Genomic DNA, 15,416 nt, shown 5'->3' on the forward strand with positions numbered 1-15,416 from the left:
TAAAATATGGGACCACATTATTTCACAAAATATCAAAGTGGGATCCAAGTGTCTCTTAAATGTTTAAAAGATGAGTACCACCTTTCCTGTAGGTGAAAAAGATAAATTTCTATAAAGAGATGGTGTAAAGTGCACTGTTTTAGAGGGAATCATTTCCAACAGCATATATTTATTTAAAAAAAAACAAAAAAAAAACACTTCCTTAACCCCTTTTCATCTTCCAATTATTGTGCTATTCTTCTCCTTGTTATAACAATGAAATTCTTTGAGTCGTCTTAACTGAGAATTTCCAATTTTTTTCTTCCATTCTTTTTTGAGCCCCCTCCTCCCCAGGCCGGTTTCCACCCCACCGCCACTCTACCCAACGGCTCTCATCTGTGGTCATTTCCTGATCACCCACCTCCTTGGTCCACCAGCAGCTCCTGGTCTCTGGCTCCTCCTGGACACCCCCCAGGCCTTGGTCTCACACTTGCCTTGTTTTTCTCTGGGTGCTGATTCCCCATGTTTACCCTCCTCATCTCTCCAACCTCAACCTGTTGGAAGGGCTTAGGTCATGCCCACTTCTCTCTCTCTTTCTTTTTCTTTTCTTTTTTGTCTGTATTCACTGCCTACATAACCTCATCCAGTCTCATGGATTGACATACCACGTATACGCTGATGGTATTATCACTCCAAATTATCTCTCTAAAACTCTCAGCTGAATTCCAGACTAAGTTATCCACCCACCTACTTTAACCCTCTACTTAACTGTCCAAAATTGAGCTCCAGATATTCACAACCCTACCCCAGTCCCCACCACTTAACCAGCTAGTCTTGCAGTCTTCTCCTATCAGCGAATGGCATCGCCCATCTGTTAGCTCAGGAGTCACCACATCTGACCCATTGCCTGTTCATATATTACCTACGGTTGTCTTCATGCTACAAAGTCAGAGTTAAGTCATTGCAACATAAACCATAAGGCCTACACAGCTGAATGTATTTACTACCTGACCCTTTAGAGATGTTTACAGGCTGCTGTTGCAGTCGCTCAGGCTATAAATCTCATATTCATCTTCGATGTTTCTGTTTCATAATCTTTATCTGCTTTGTCAGCAAATCTTGTTGATGCTACCTTCAAAATGCTGTATATCCAGAAGATAACCACCAGTGCCACCACCTTGGTCAAACCACTGTCATTTGTTATCTGGATTATTGAAAGGCACTTCAAACTGAGGGAGTGCCTCATATATATAAAGCCTTAATATATGAATTAATAAAGACATGGATAAAAGAAAAACTTCAGAGTTTGGGATAAGAGTATTTAAATCAGACTGGTGCAGAGAAAGTAAAGAACATTTTTCAGTGTTTTAATTCTATGCACAGCTAAATCAGCACTGTGAAACGGTACATCCGTCAAATGCTTTGAAAACGCTGAACACTATGTAAATATAATCAAACTCAAAGGATTGCACTGGGAGGATGGTCTAGTAATCAAGAGAATAAAGTAGGATTGGGTGTAAGATGACAAAATGCAACTGTTGCTTGGTCTCTGGACAGTAATGTGAAGCTAGAAAAAAGAGCGAGAGACTCAGAAATGAGTGGATTGGCCCCATTCAAAGAGGCTACTCCTCTGGAAGCCATTGCTGCTAAGGAGGAAGTGGGCTCAGCATGTCTAGACCTTACCTCTTGTCAGAATTATCTAGAAATCCTGGTGTAGGTGTGAAATGTATCAACTTTTACATGTTGACAAATAATTTTTTAAAATGTGAAGTTCTGGACAGCTCAAACCTACGCAGAGCAAATTAAACATAACCTGCTAATTAGAGTGGTTGATGGGCCTACGGTTTACAGGGTCTGATATAAGGTATTATTATCACCATTACACTTACATAGATATATCATCTTCACTCTTAATATCCATGGATGGTGGCAGGAAAGAGGGACCCTGGAGCTATGTTTATGCCAAACCTCCTTACAATAAGCTTATCACATGGGGACCACTGCTTTGTCCTCCATGGTGGAAAATGCAAGAAATGCACATTTCCAGATTAATCAATAGAATCCTAGGTAATTCATTCATCGAGGCAGCCAGTCAATGAATATTTATTGGGCTTCACTGTGACTTCAGCAGTAAGCAAGACTGACGTGGATGCTGCTTTGTAATTCAGAGAAGAGACAGGCAACAAAAACACTAGCAAACAAAATAAATGAATAATTGCAAATTATAACGCACTATAGAAATTCATTGTTTTATAATACTTCACATGTATAATGCATGTGATGCATTATTATCATAAAGAAGCTCCAAACGAATCCCATGCTTTTAAAAGTTGGCTTCTTTTGAAGCGTCCTTCGTCAGTCAAGTACACACGTCACTCCGTGTCGCGTACATCTGTACCTCACCCCCAGGGCTCACAGGTGCTGAATGAATATTCAAGTGAAATTTTGTGATAGTATAGAAATGATCGCTGGAAGAACTCTTCTTCTGGTTTAACCTATTAATTCTCTCAGCACATAGTCTCTTGATAAATAAGCGGATACTTGGCCACAGGATCCTTTCCTCATTTCAGTTTTGTGTCCTGAACCACGACCTGAGATAGTTCTCACAGCACATTTTAGCGTCCGCACCTTGGAAATTACTCCTGGGCCTCCAGGGGAACGTTTGAGAAGGCAGATGCCGGGCCCAACCCTGGACCTACTGGATCAAAATTGCAGAGTTGGGGAGTTGAGTGTGGACCTGGAAAGTGGTTTTGGGCTCTTCTGGGTAACTCTACTTATCTAACGCCTTATTTGGTGTTGTGTCATTCTGATCACAGAACTTGGGGCCACCTCACTCCTCTCTCACCCCTATTCAGCCCTCCTTACCACATCCTCACACTGCCTGACGGACTTAGGAAGGAGGGGGCATTTCTGGTACTTAGCGTCGATTAATTTTCACTTAGAAGCACCCATACAGTGTCCTTCCTCTCAGCTCTCACCTGTTATTGATCCAGGGTTTGATAAAAATAAACACCTCACTTCATCAGGAAAGTGTCTCACTGTCACAGACACTGGGGGCCCAACTCTGTGAGGATGTTTGTTCTCTGTATTCACAGAAGACAGAATTATAGTTGAGAGAGGTAGAGAAACTGCCCTGAATGTTGTTCTACAAATAAGCCGACATCATTCATTCTGAGAACAATTCCCGTGAAGGGAACATGTAGTTTGTGGCTACATCGATATGAATATAGACAAAACAGATGGTTTTTGTGGCGCTTATGTAGAAATCAGAGGAACTTGAAATGGCTTTGCTAACTGACATATCAGAAGTAACGTGTGGAGGAACTATATACGTAACTTTCTGAAAATCTGAAGTCTTAGAAAAAAGATTAAAAAAATTATAAAGTGAGATAATCCGTTTCCATTATAATCACATCAAACCTGTATTTCAAACACATATATGACCTACGTGTGACTTAGTTCATGAGACTACGATCTGTGTCCACCAAATCTGCCGGCCTCACTAGGATGCAGACAGAAGCAGAGCAAATGGAAGCCATTTCTCTTCAGACTGTGCACTGGTCAGGTCCGTTGGTTCCAGGAACCTCCCTGTCAGAACAGCACACACATGTTGGAACCCTCCAGGGAAGACATCCAGGTGACAGGCCTTCTTTAATCAGAGTCACACTGCTTCTGGTTCCCAAAATGTGCTCACTGGCACCACTCCCGTGTGTTTGTGTGGCGTTAAGGGGTGAGGGAATACTTTGCTTCTCTGTTTCCTCAATGACACAGCTCTTACCTTTGCCAGGATTTTCAGAAAGCGGATACCTTTGTGCCGTCTGCCCTGAGAGGCCACCTTGCCGGTACTCTGGCTGCTAGAAGTGGTGTGTACAGGCGTTTAGCACAAAAGGGCTGAGGCTAAGAAAGAGCTGGGTGACTGGAGGTGGAGGGCCTGAGACATATGCTCAGAGTCTTCAGAGAACAGAAGCACAGTTCTCAGGCAGAACGTTCCTACCTGGGGGCCAAGAGAGACTACAGGGAGCAGGATGTGATTCCACAAGAGAAAATACTTTCTGATGTTCAGTCATGTCCTCAGATGAGGCACATGCAGGAAAATTCCACCGAGCAGGTGTGGAACACATGAAGGGCAGTGTGTATTGCAGGGTCTTTCAAAGCATGAGCTTTGTTCTCAATAGAACTGCATCCTCGTCATTTTGATTAACTTGCTCTGGGACCTTGGCGCACTTACTTCTGCTCTCCAAGCTTCAGGTCTCCTGTCTCTCAATGAGGGAGCGTGTCCCCATTTCTCGACTGTTGAAGGTTAAATGAGGTAGTGACTGAAGAGCACTTAGCTCAACTCTAGCAGAGCAAGGCTGAGCTTAATGCTTAATGGCAGATATTACTACCGTGTTTCCGTGAAAATAAGACCTAACCGGAAAATAAGCCCTAATGTGTCTTTTGAAGCACAAATTAATATAAGACCCAGTCTTATTTTCCGGGAAACACGGTAGTACAGGGGATTGCAGCCCTAGGATGGTGATGGTGTCAGGGAACCAGAAAGCTGCCTAAAATGGGAAGCAGTGGGAGGTGGCCTTTTTATTATTATTACCAGTTTCAGGTGTGCAAAACAATGTAATAGTTAGACATTTATACCCCTCACATTAAGTACCGGCAAGGTGGCCCTCCCCCAATCTATTGCCCCTCTGACATTGTATACAGCTGTTACAGTTCCACTGACTCTGTTCCTTATGCTGTACTCCACATCCTCTGACTATATATATACATATATATGGATATATAATTATAGTTGACATTCAATATTATTCAGCTTCAGCTTCAGGTGTACAGTGCAGTGATCAGGCATCTACACTCTCCATGAAGTGGTCTCCCTAATAAGACATGTGCCCATCGGATACCCTATAAAATCTTTACAACATTATTGATAGAGTTCCCCAAACTTTCTTTCATATCCCTGTGGCAATATCGTAGTTACCAATTTGTGCTTTCTAACCCCTCACCTTCTCCCGCATCCCCACCGCCCCTCCCATCTAGCAACCATCCGTTTTTTCCCTCTGTCTCTGAGACTGTTTCTGTTTACTTTGCTCATTTATTCTGTTCCCATCTGTAGATGACTGGATTGAGGTGGCCTTTTGATCACTTTATCTGGCAGCCTGAAGTTTAAGACACATCAAGCTTTAATCTCCACCAAGTATGCAATCAGATAAAGTGAAAGCAGATAAACCCTAAAGCAACTAAATAATCAGAAACAGAATTGTGTATAGATAACAAGGAGTTTGTTTCCAGGGCACATAACATCAGACAGTGGAAGATAAAAATTAGAGAACATTTTAGAAGGTTTAAAACTTATTAATTCCACGACTTAAATCCCTCTTTCACATATGTTTTATCTTTAAATTTGAAGACCATTGATGGGTGGAGTCTGTCACCTCTCCGGAGAAATATAATGCCCATCAACTATCATTTAAGGCTGGAGTCATCAGCCAGAATGACATTTTCACGTGTGGTTAATTTTTTTTTTAATGTTACAATAATCTAAAAACTGATTCTTGATCGCTAAACTCTCCTGTGATACACATACACACATCATATCCTGGTGACACGCCATTGGCGACTCCGTCAGAAGAATTTGAATGCCTTTCCGCCTACCTACTGCCTACTGAAAACATGATCTCCCCGGAATGCAGATGCAGATTCGATAGAATGTCCATATTTAATAAAATAAGAATTTGATGCACTTGTTAGGAGGAAAAACTATGTGCCCTTAAGTAACATTTTTGGACTGTTTCAGTTTGGAGTATGTGGTGTGAAATTTTAAGAGTCATGAAAAGTTTAGTCTGAAAACACAACTTGCTGGGCATTGTTTCATATGAGTGTCAAAAAAAAATGCTTGGTACCTGATTTTAGACACAATGGGTAACGTGCTCTGGGAACATTTGAATCCCATCCCTCCAAACCTCACTCTAGGATGTATTTTGTGCCAAACATGTTTTCTTGACCATTTTAAGCTGTTAGTCTTTCTCCTCCCTGCCCCCCTCCCTCACCATTCTGCAGAAAGTCTCATGGACAGTGAAGCATCTCAAGTTCAGAACTATTTATTTAATGGCCACTGACTGACTCGTAAATGGTTTTCAGACATACTAAACTCCAGGCTGGACACCAGGCCAGCCAGACGGGTCGACTTCTTTTTTTCTGGAGCCTTTTGATTCGTTTCCAGAAAAACCTTACTCTGAATGTGTCAGAAGGACTAGATAGGCCTGGTTCTATTTAGGCCCCTGAAACAGATTTGCATTCATGTCGATTTAAGCCTCAGCACTTATTCTAAAACAAACAAACCAACAAAATACATGAAACCTCCTTGCAAAAATTCTTGAGTAGATTGCCAGACATAAAATCATCCATTCATAGTGTCTCCGTGACACTACTCTACTCCTGTTTTGCAAAGGGCTCCATTTGGATGACCAAAGCATATTCCCATCCGAAGTTCTTTGTAGTCAAAGAATGTCCCCTCCCACACACTAGCTACGTTTTTCCACCTCTGTAGATGTGTACCCTGGATGATAAACCTGCAGCCACTCACAGGCTCCCTAAAAGCTGCTTCGTATGTTGTGTTCTCCAGCTCAGAGAAACCCAGCTGTCCTAGACAAAAATGAAGGTGCCCTCCTTCACTGCCTCGTCCTATAACTCCTCATTCCACTTCATTATATAAATCACTTACTCCGATTGATTTGACCCCTAAGGTGACTTTGTCACATCCCTATAGCCTTACCCTTTATTGAGGCTTCAGTTATCTCTCACCCAGACTCACAAAGTAAAATAACTGCCTCTGGACTGTGCTCTCTGCCTTGACTTGCGTCTCTCTGAGCCCTTCCTCATCCCATAGCCAGAATGACCTTTCTGAAATGCAAATTAATTATATAACTTCCCTGCTTAAAATGTTTAAGAATTTCCTTTGGTCTTAGAATAAAACACAACAAGCGTCTTTACGCCTTCCCCAGCCTCATCAAACGTCACTTTTTCCTTAATACACTCCATCCAAGCCACGTTGATTTTCTTTTAATTTATTTTCAGTTACAATTGACGGTCAATATTATTTTGTATTTGTTTCAGGTGTACAGCATAGCAGTTAGACATTTATATAATTTACGAAGTGATTCCCCTGATTAGTCCAGTTCCCCTCTGGCACACTGATGTTTTATCCATGCCTTCATGCACGATGCATCTTCTTGGAACACCCTCTCACTCCTACTAGACAGTGCCCCTTTCCTTAACTTCGTATAACTTATATTTATTTGTCATATTTAATATTTGAAGTCATTTTCTTCTAGAAGCCTTCCCTGCCTCTCTACCCCAAGCCCACGTCTGGGCTAGGTATCCCCATGTGATACCAAAGCACCATGTATTTATTCTGCTTTAGCCCACTTACTTGTCTGTCTACAGTGCCTCCTAACGAAGGTTTTCTCTCTTCTCCCCACTCGATCCTCTCAGCACAGTAACAGGCATATGAATAGATACTGTGAGATGAGTGATTGAATTTTCAATGGCACTTGCCCCGCAGAGAGCCATAGCTACTTGCTTTTTACATGGATGCCCAGAAGAAATGAAAAGACTTCATTCAATCGTTCCACGGATATTTACTGCGTATTCTCTATGGAACAGATATGATACTATGTTCTACAATACTCAGCAGCAATACGATAAAATTCTTTTTCTGCACTGTCGTATGTGGTCAAACATCAAACATCATTTGCCACCGAAACAGTAGTGTTTGAAAATTAGGAGATAAGGTCGCCCTACTTGTGGCCTCTGTGTGATTGGTTCACAGCTTTTCTCTGGACCGTCAAACAGTGACGTTCTGAACCACATCTTGTTCGTGCTTTTACATTTGCACTTCTTAGAGCCTGTATTCAAAATAGTCACAAACAAAATGTTCTTCACCTTCGGCCAGCTCCACACATGGAGAGCTGAACATTCTTACATAATACTAAGCGATACTAAGTAAGCAACCGGCACCTTGAAAGCAAATTGTACAAAACGTGCCCGGTCTCCACTTAAAGCCAAGACACTTAAAAGGTTCTCCATCTAGAACAGGAATGCAGTTCCGAGTGTGCTGGATAAATTCCTTCCTGTCAGCAGTCTCTCACTTCCCCAGGGAGGCTCTCTACTGGCTGTGAAAGCATTCATTGAGAGGATTTAGGTTAGACACACCAAATTTCTCATGTTTATCACAAGAAAATTGAGTTATCCTTCCCAAGTGAGAGGAAATGTGCCATCTGAGACAATACATGGTTTTATTGTTTTACAAAATAACGAGGATGAATGTCACAAGTATTTAGTCAATTATTGAATAAAGGAAAAAAGTAGTTTGCATTATCTACGTTCTTTTCCACATGAAGCCCAAATAAGCGAAATCAGCATTTTTCATTTTCCCCAAGTCATACGTTATTGTAGGCAAATAGTTTATTGGCTATTTCTGAGGGTAAATTAATCTATTCTCCATTCATTCATGCGAATCATAACTTCCTGTTATGTTACTACCTGCTGTGACTGGGTAACTAGTCTTTTTCTCTTTTCCAAAAATGCACAGGAAGCCATATTCCTTCAGCTCTGCCAATAACATTTTCGGGCACCAAACAAATGAAATAGGCTGTCTTCTTAATATATCTATTTTGGCTTCCTGAAATGACATTACACCTTTTCTTTTCCTTGTTAAGTCATCCAGTTAATATCCATCCGTGTCGTCACGCTGCCCCTCCCTGCCTTTCCACCATCCTGCACCATCTGGGAAGCCCGCTATCTCACGCACTGCACTCACTCAGTGGGTCATACCTGTCACTGTGTGTAGATGTCGGTGCCTAGCTCCCCCCACCTCTGCCTACAGGAAGTGCACCGCTGACTCACTGCCAATCTAAACTCCTGTCGCTTTCACTACCAATCTAAATTCCATCAATCGCCAGGGTCATCTTTCTAAAATGCACCTCTGACCCTGCTCTGAAGCCTCCACAGCCTCCCTAATGCTTTTGTATTAAGTGATCCTCTGTCTTTTCTCAGCCTCCTCAGAAACATGGCTACCACCTTGAACTTTTCCTCTCTCCTGGCGGTTTTGTTCATGCCCTGCTTTACCTACCACAACAGCCAACCCTGCCCCTTCCTATCTATCTCAAAAGTCTCTCGTCCAAGGAGCCTTGCAGGATTTTGCCAACTAGAGATTATCACTTCTTTCTTTGACATCTCCATGGTATTTATCTGGACTCTTTTATGACATCAGTCTTGTGCAGCCGTATGTTATACTGATTTATATGCTCAGTGGGTTTCTCTTCCTGTTATTTTTTATTTTCCTGTTTTGTTTACACTTTACAGACAAAGATTTCTGTAATCTCTGGATATCATCTGCTCATGAAGGGACTTTGTTTTTTTTTTAATCAATTCAGTCAATCGACTTGGATTCAGAAACTATCCTACAAGTTTTACTCCATGTGTGAGTCTCACAATTTCATTCTTTTGGGGATAATTCTTATTCTAAGAAACTAGTGTGGTTTGTGGTTTAGAGTCATGGTTTAAGCTGCCCTTAGCAAGAATGAAAACCAGCTGGTGTCCAAGGAGCTCTGGAAATTTGTCAATAAACTAATTGTAGCACAGAAGCCAAGAGTAAAGAAGTGTGTCTTGCATATCTTAATCTCTATCTATATTATTACTTTTTTTGAATTTATATAAAACTTTTTTTTATTTTGGGTGCATGGGATAAAATATGATTATAAATGATGAGAAAACTTCTATTAAAATGTAAATAATGCAGTCAGCCCTCGTTATCCATGGGGAATTTGTTCCAAGACCCCCATGGACAGATACTAAAATCTGTGGATGCTCAAGTCCGTTATATAAAATGACGTCGTATTTGTGTATCACCTACGCACATGCACCCATATGCTTTAAATCATCTCTAGATTACTTATAATACCTCATACAACGTAAGTGCTATGTACATAGTTGCTATACTGTATTGTTTAGAAAATAATGACAAGAAAGAAAAAGTCCGTACATCATAGGTCTGACTACAGAGCACACATCAGCAACAACATAACATTTTTCTTTTTTCAAATAATTTTGATCTGTGATTGGTTGAATCCGCAGATGAAGAAGAACCTGCAGTTGTGGAGGGCCAACTGTAATACGGAACTTGATGCTACTTATAAATATATAACAATTCATAGAGGATTTCAACTGAACTCATCAAATAATGGTAGATCACTGTCTATAGGCAAGAAATTGCCCAAGAAAATAGTGATACAAAGATGAATAAACAAAGACTTAGCACCTTGAAAGTTTAAAATTGGAAAGTTTGCAAGGAATATACAAATAATTATAAATCAAGTTCTGTTATGGGGAGAGCTGTATGATAGACCTACTAGGTGCTTCAAAAGACGGAGAAATTACGGTTGGGATTATAAAAAATATAAATAAAGGACACAACTTTCTGATTAAAACTTGAAGGGTAGGATTATAAGTAATGGAAGGCATTAAGGAGGGAACATTAGAAAGAGAGGCAATGTCATAAGAAAAAGTTCAGAGAGAAAAGTTGGGGATGAGAGGGATTGCAGATAAGGCTGGTGCTATCAGGAACAGACCTGAGCTGAAGACCGGCTTCCATGAGGCTTCACGGTGATATCACTTGGTGATGGGAATAATTTAAACACGTGGCTGGTGGCCATAGGGACCGACACGCCCCAAGGTTTTGAGTTACATAGTAGAGGTTAGGAACTGAACTCATTTTCAAATTGCTCACCATCCAAATCAATGTTGAACAAGTTAAAAATAAAGGTCACCATGTTTAATCGAGATCTATAATTTTTACCTGGCCTAGAGATTGCAGTCACATCTGACCTATGAGCTACCTATTATATAATATATTATCCTCAGTGTTTCTCTGAGGGAGCCAATGAATTATTTTAATTGTCAGTTTACTCAGACCCCTATGATTTCACTAAATTGAGCCTATTTTTCTAACTGAATTAATTTCGTCCTCCTCGGGGCCTTGCCTTGTGCTTCCCTCTGCCTGTAATGGTCTCTCCTCATGTACCAGCCTGGCTCGCTCTCTCACCTCTCTCCACGACCCTCTCACTGAGCAAGTCCCAGACCAACTTATTAAATTTCACAACCTCACCACAACCTGCTTTGTTTTTCTTCAGAACCTTATTAACTTCTAAAGTACTGTGTAATCTATTTATGTATCTTGTTTACTGTCTGCTTCCACACCCAGATGGCCAGAGTGTATTTTGTTGGCGCTTAGACAAGTGCGTAACGTATGGTAAATGCTCAGTAAATGTCAGATGAATGAATATATATGCCAATGAACTAACGGCATGCAGTGTTTCCATGATAATTTGAGACACTCATATGTTACTTTATAGAACTTAGTGTCCTAACAGCTGCGGTTGCTCCTTACCCTTCATGAAGTTAAGGGTATAAAGACTTATAAAGCATCTACTATATCACCAGCACACTGTTTCTGGTTCTTACAAAATAAATCATACGCAATAGCTACTATGTTTGAAAAAGCAAATGAGAGGGGAAGGACAAATAGAACATGAATACAATAGGATTTCAACTGGCATTTGAAAGAAGGAAACAAGATATTCTGACATCTCTGGGGGTTTCCAACAATGGGACATTTGCTAGTTCTTGCAAAAGAAAAGATCCTCCCAAAAGAAGCGTGGGCTTTAAAATTACACAGGCCGAAAGTCTAATCCCATCGATCCTGTTCCATATGATAATAATCCATACACCTTGGCCTAGCGCTTTACCTCTCTGGGTCTGAGTGAGCTCACTTGTAAAATGCAGATCCCAGTCTTAACCTCATAGGGGAAATGTAAGCTATTAAATGAGCATTTGTGGAAACAATTAGCCAAGTCCTTGGCACATAGATGCAATTAAATAAAGGCATGTGGAATGAATTAATTCTTGATCAGAGGGGAAAGATAACTAGGAAAATGTGGCTTTTTTCCATCTATTTCTACTGGGTTGTACCCCACCTACGCCTCTACTCCAGGTGACCCCTCTTCCCTCAACATCATTAAAACAGTGTATCGCGTTATATATCGATTGGTGGTTATGCAAGCTATCGCTCCCACGGGACAGATAAGAGAGCTGAGTCTCAAGACCTTATGGAACTTACGCAAGGCCACAGAGGAAGCAGCAGACTTAGGACTGCAGCCCAGATGACCTTGTCTCCAAAGCTGGTGCAGTTGTCTCGATTCTCACCTTGGTCTCAGGGGTGCGATCGCCTCCAGGAAGCAGTTCCTAAACCCGCAATCTGGACATTATACCTTTCTGAGCTTACAGAGAATCTTACGCACACTTCTCTCATCACTTTTGGTAATTTTGGAAATGTATTTGTTCCTCTTCTTTCTATGTCTGTGCATCACCTAGAAACACCTCTTCAATGTGTGTAATTGTTTCTGCTTTTAGATCTTGACTAGGTTTTCACTGGGCACCTTTCACAGAAGTTTCCAGAAACCCGTCGAAGCTCATGTTTATTGAACATCTATTTTGCTGTAGGCTCTGCTCTGATTGCTTTGCCACTCAACTCAGGCGTTCCTCATGACAACTCTATGTGGCAGATGCTCCCTTTATCCTCATTTTAGAGGTGATGAAAATGAAACGCAATAACGTAATGCATTCACTCAGCTTAAATTCTAGAACTGGGGTGTGAACCCAAACATTCAGATTCCAGAGTTCAAATTGTTAATTATGTGACTACGGTGCCCCTCATACACCATTTTTCTTTTCCTCTGATTGCATTTTCTTTTCCTTTCTTTAAAAAGTCCTGGCAAAGTGCATTTTTATAGAGACTAAATTATGCTTCTGTGGACTATGATTCTCCTATGTTTGGCAAGTATTTAGTTTTCCTGAGACACTGATATCAGCATTTAGTCAAACTTAAAAAACTTATTTGAGTAAAATAGATGAATTTATAATCTGATAGAAATCCCACAATTTCAGGTCAGTACTTGGGAAAAGTTGTTAGTGGCACCCCCACCCCCCGCCCCACCTTGGAAATCCCATCCTGGTGGTCCTCCCAGCCTGAAATAGTCTCCCCGCTGTGCTCTGGGAAGGCACTGGAATTTAAACCATAACCTTGCATAAATTCAAAACCCAAAAGAAAGAAACTTGAAAAAGACATCTATCCTTTCAACACCAACTTTTTTTCCCCCCTTTAACTCTCTAAGTAACATGATTTAAACACAGAGCCTATTTTTAAGAGAGAGCGAAGAATGTTGGAACAGCATCCACATGTACTGGCTGCCCTGTGATCTGAGCGACAAGCCCTAAATCACCAGGAGAAGCAAGTCAGCATGTTCTTGGAGGATACAAACAGACCAGCGTCAGAAAGAGCTTTACCCAAGAGAGGGAGCAGACACCGACCCAGAGAATAGATCGTGCCCGTGAAACCTATAATTTGAAAAAACATGATGTTCAAGAAATGTTTTACCTGATAGATACAACTGTGACATAAACAAAGCACAGAAAATGTCCCATGTGAATTTTTTTTTTTAAATGTGGACCTTCCAAATGTAATCAGTCAACATACCCCACTCTTTATCTGTGTTTCTTGTGTAAGACCTGAGTCATCGATCGTTATGGACTCACAAAAGGTACTAAGACTCCCTCCCCGCACCCTTTAATTGTATGATGGAACCACTGCTTAAGTTTACCAGGCACATAAGAACCTTTCTAAGTTCAAATGGGTAAAAAGCCCCCGCACCTTATATCTCCTACTATACAAACACCCTTTAGGTTCTTGTAACAGACAATTTAAATAAAGCGTTCTCGCTCTAAATTTAAAGAAAACAAGTTCCTCTTACCATATATTCCATGTTTGCTGCCGGTGGGAACACTTTGCCCCGGACCTGGTTATGGTAGTCAAGAATGGCGATCATATCATTTTGCGAAATGTAGCGCTTCCGCCTGGCTTTGGGGACGTCCGCAGAGTCTAGCTGTGCTGTTAGAGTTGCTTCAATATCAGTGAAATTATTGGTTGGCGAGGATGAGTCAGTGGAATTGAGTAAGACGACAGTGCTTGCTTCACAGAGAAGGGAGACCAGGAGAACACTGCTGACAGCAGAGAGTGCTGGCATTGTGAGGGGTGGACGAGAGGCCACCAAGGTCACTTTGCTTTAAATCAGAAAGGTAGAGTTAGGGCCCGTGAAAGGGAGGGGAAAAAAAATAGGGCCAGAGAGTATGGATTTACAGGTCACTATGTGGGAGCATTGTTGGATTTGATTTTCTCTAAAAAGGAAAATCCAAGCACATGTTCAACTCTCAAACCTAGAAGGCTACCTGGAGTAGCGTCTTTACATTTTGCTTGGCATTCTAAGGCAGATTCCTAAGAGGAATTTCCTACAGCTACAGAAGAAGTCACAGCCTGGACTACTAACCCTGAAATGAATGTGAGTCACTTGCCCCAAATGCCTGGACCACAGAATGCATTATTGCACATTTGTTTTCAGAGGGAAATCTTTAGGAACTGCAATTCCTCTTGAGAATGAAGAGGAAAACTGCATCACAGGTAACAACAGAGAATGTGCTGATAATGTCTCCCAGACAGATAGGGACACCAAATGATAGAACACATACAAAAAAAGTCATAATAATCCAATCTCGTTTCTAAAAAAAAAAAAGAAGTGAGCTACTTTAAAATCAATGCATGCAAAATAAACGTGTTGAACTAAACAGCTTACCTCTGCACAATGCCAAAATGAGTATTTTGTTCTTCCACAAATTTAAAGTTCTTTGCTAGGTTGTAGTATAAACTCTTGTAAGAGGAGTGTGTCTTATTACAAACTCTCAGAGAGCAAAAGTCTGCAAGGTTTGAATGCTGCTGGCTACAGGAGCAGCTAACAGCTTTTATATGTCACAGTCAGCAACGTCCAGAAAGGGCAGTCTTTCCTAGGGTCTCCCCTAGCCAAAATCAAAGGGGAGGGCTTTGGGATAGAAAAAAAACAGTGATTGGGTGGCAACCTTTTTTATGTGGGTGGTGAGGAAATTGAGTTACACCCACAGCTTACAAAGTACAAACCATAAAATACAAACCTCTTTTTCTCTGGGTTTCCACCTTTTCTGTGAGTGGTTAATTTTCCCCATTTAATAGTTCCTAGTTCCTGGTTCCCATACAAAAAGAAGAAAGAAAGGGAAAAAAAAGAAGAAGACTGTGAGTTCTTGAAAACACAGACGACTGAGTAACAAGCAGTACATTTTTTTAAGACACTAAATGACATAGGAGCTGAAAAGAGCAAGCTGATATTAAATGAAAAGACGACCTCACTTAGTTCATCTGGGCGGCCACAAATATGATTCGAGAGGGGTGCCAGACAAATCAGGAGTAGCCAAACTATAGCATATGGTATTAGGATAATAGATGCTCTAGTGGTTATACTCCGTCT

The 15,416-nt window shown here is 41.1% G+C and overlaps 1 protein-coding gene across 1 annotated transcript in view; it reads right to left on the minus strand.

Moving 5' to 3' along the window:
• The window catches only part of PI15 (peptidase inhibitor 15), a 29,737-nt gene extending 14,837 nt beyond the window's left edge, over positions 1 to 14,900 (minus strand). The window contains exons 1-2 of the mRNA XM_019725234.3: positions 14,715 to 14,900; positions 13,839 to 14,148 (exon numbers count right to left, since the gene is read on the minus strand). Of these exons, the coding sequence (XP_019580793.1) occupies positions 13,839 to 14,111 (273 nt within the window). The 5' untranslated portion in view covers positions 14,112 to 14,148; positions 14,715 to 14,900. The remainder of the gene's footprint in view (positions 1 to 13,838; positions 14,149 to 14,714) is intronic.
• Positions 14,901 to 15,416: the final 516 nt, after the last annotated feature.

Source organism: Rhinolophus sinicus, chromosome 7 (assembly GCF_057876585.1).
Source record: "Rhinolophus sinicus isolate RSI-liver-muscle chromosome 7, RSI-T2T, whole genome shotgun sequence".
Lineage (NCBI taxonomy): Eukaryota > Metazoa > Chordata > Mammalia > Chiroptera > Rhinolophidae > Rhinolophus > Rhinolophus sinicus.